The sequence below is a fragment of the Nicotiana tomentosiformis genome, chromosome 3, assembly GCF_000390325.3.
Source record: "Nicotiana tomentosiformis chromosome 3, ASM39032v3, whole genome shotgun sequence".
In the NCBI taxonomy this organism is placed as follows: domain Eukaryota; kingdom Viridiplantae; phylum Streptophyta; class Magnoliopsida; order Solanales; family Solanaceae; genus Nicotiana; species Nicotiana tomentosiformis.
The window spans coordinates 112,211,165-112,213,700 of NC_090814.1; the positions used below are offsets into that span (position 1 = coordinate 112,211,165).

At 48.2% G+C, this 2,536-nt stretch overlaps 1 protein-coding gene across 1 annotated transcript; it reads right to left on the reverse strand.

The window, feature by feature from the left end:
* Nucleotides 1-1,454: 1,454 nt before the first annotated feature.
* On the reverse strand, nt 1,455-1,877 carry LOC138908340 (uncharacterized). The gene has a single exon (XM_070199001.1). The coding sequence runs from the start codon at nt 1,875-1,877 to the stop codon at nt 1,455-1,457; it is 423 nt and encodes a 140-aa protein (XP_070055102.1).
* Between the last annotated feature and the right edge of the window lie 659 nt (nt 1,878-2,536).

Below are 2,536 nucleotides of genomic sequence, written 5' to 3' on the forward strand. Positions count from 1 at the left end.
TCAACTGGCGATAATCAATGCATATACGCATAGAACCATATTTCTTCTTCGCAAATAAGACAGGAGCACCCCAAGGTGAAACACTGGGACGAATGAAGCCCTTATCAAGAAACTCCTGTAACTACTCCTTCAACTCTTTCAGCTCAGGAGGAGCCATGCAATATGGAGGAATAGATATGGGCTGAGTGCCCGGCAACAAATCAATGCCAAAGTCAAAATATCTTTGTCGGGCGGCATGCCCGAAAGATCAGCTGGAAAAACATCTGGAAAGTCCCTCACTACTGGAACTGACTCAAATGTAGGGGTATCAATACTGACATCTCTCACATAAGCCAGATACGCGTCACACCCCTTCTCAACCATTCGTTGAGCTTTAAGAAATGAAATAACTCCGCTAGGAGTATGCTCTAAGGTACCTTGCCACTCAAATCGTGGTAATCCTGGCATAGCCAACATCACGGTCTTAGCGTGACAATCAAGAATAGCATAATGGGGCGACAACAAGTCCATGCCCAAGATAATATCAAAATCTATCATACTAAGCAATAATAAATCGGCTATGGTCTCAAAACCACTAAGAACAACCAAATATGACCGATACACACGGTCAACAATAATAGAATCTCCCACAGGTGTAGACACATAAATAGGAGAACTCAAAGAATTACGAGATATGCCCAAATACATGGCAAAATAATAGGACACATAGGAATAAGTGGAGCCTGGATCAAATAAAACCGACGCATCTCTATGACAGACCAGAATGATACCTGTAATGATAGACTTTGTACGAGCGGGAAGAGCATAATATTTGGCCTGGCCTTCCCCTCTAGGGTGACCTCGACCTCCCCGACCTCCACCTCGAGCTGGATGAGCAGGTGGGGCAGTAGCTGGTGCTCTAGTCATAGCCTGAGGACCCGGTGGAGCACGCGGTGGCTGAGAAGTCTGTGGAGGTGCACCCCTCCTAAGTCTGGGGCAATCCCTCACCATATGGAGAGTGTCGCCACACTCAAAACAACCTCTCGGAGGGCGTGGCTGCTATGACTGGCTCGGGCCAAGTCTGCTGGACTGACCGCTAAAAACACCCCGTGCAGGAGGCGCACTAGATATTGGTGGTGCATAATAAGGCTCATGGGGCCTAGAAGGGGCCGAAATACCATTGGCGGCTGGAAGTGATGAATGAATGGGGCGACTCACATAACCCCTACCATGGCGAACTGTAGCTGGAGTACGAGCACCACTATAAGTGCAAGACTCTCGAGACTTCTTTGCCTCCTTCTCCTCTCTCTCTCCCGAGAAAGCATACCCTCAAATATCCTAGCAATACTCATAACCTGCTAGTAAGAAATATCCATCTCCAACTCCCGGGCCATGTTAAGCCTGATACTGGGGTGGAGTCCCTTAATAAACCGATGAACCCTCTCTCGAACTGTGGAAACCAAGGCTGGTGCATGTCAGACCAAATCACTAAAGCAAATTGCATACTTTGACATAGTCATAGCACCATGGCGTAACTGCTCAAACTCCACGCGCCACACATCTCTGAGACTCCGAGGAACATACTCCATCAAGAACATGTTCGAGAACTGAGTCCATGTAAATGAAGCTGCCTCAGCCGGACTACCTAACTCATAAGCACGCCACCACTGATAGGCTGCTCCTCTAAGTTGGAATGCAGTAAAAGAAATTCCACTCGACTTCGCTATGCCCATAGTACGAAGAATATAGTAACAATCCTCCAGAAAACCCTGGGCATCCTCTGACGCCAATCCACTGAAGGTAGGAGGGTGGTATTTCTTGTATTTCTCAAGTCTGAGCTGCTCCGCCTCAGAAACTGCTGCCCTAATCTTGGGCTGAGCTAGAGCTACCGGCTGCATCAGTATAATCTCTAGAACCTGGTCGACCTGAACCCGCTGCTCTAGAGTACCGGTGACGGGAGTCAGTGCTCCTCCCCCGGCCTGAGATGTGGTAGGAGCAAGTGGAATCAATCCAGCCTAAGCTAAGGTGCTGAACATGCTTAGAAACTGGGCTAGAGTCTCCTGAATGGCTGGTGCAGCAACATGTATCTCAGGTGTCTGCCCTCCAGCTGGAGCTACTGGGGGCTCCTCTGTAGTATCTCGTGCGGGTGCTCTAGCTACACCACATGGACATTCTCGGCCTCTACCCCAACCCCGGCCTACCGCGACTCTAGTAGGGGGCGCGGGTGCCTGGTCATCAGATTCTGTTGTACGTGTCCTCACCATCTATGAGAAAATATAATACAGAAGTTTAGAATTTTGAAGTCAACAATTTTCGCACGACAAGGAATCAAGGAGTGTAATTTTTCCTAACAGTTCCATAGCCTCCCAAAGATAAGTACAGACGTCTCTGTACCAATTCGTGAGACTATAATAAACTGGATTGTGACTCATGACACATATGAACCTAGGGCTCTGATACCAACTTGTCACGACCCAATTCTCCCTCCGTAAGACGTCGTGACGGCACCTAGTCTCTACGACTAGGTAAGCCTAACAAAAATACGGAAATAACAAAA

Excerpts from the sequence above, each read along its gene's own strand:
- LOC138908340 (XM_070199001.1), bottom strand. The coding sequence starts at position 1,877 with ATGCAGCCGGTAGCTCTAGCTCAGCCCAAGATTAGGGCAGCAGTTTCT.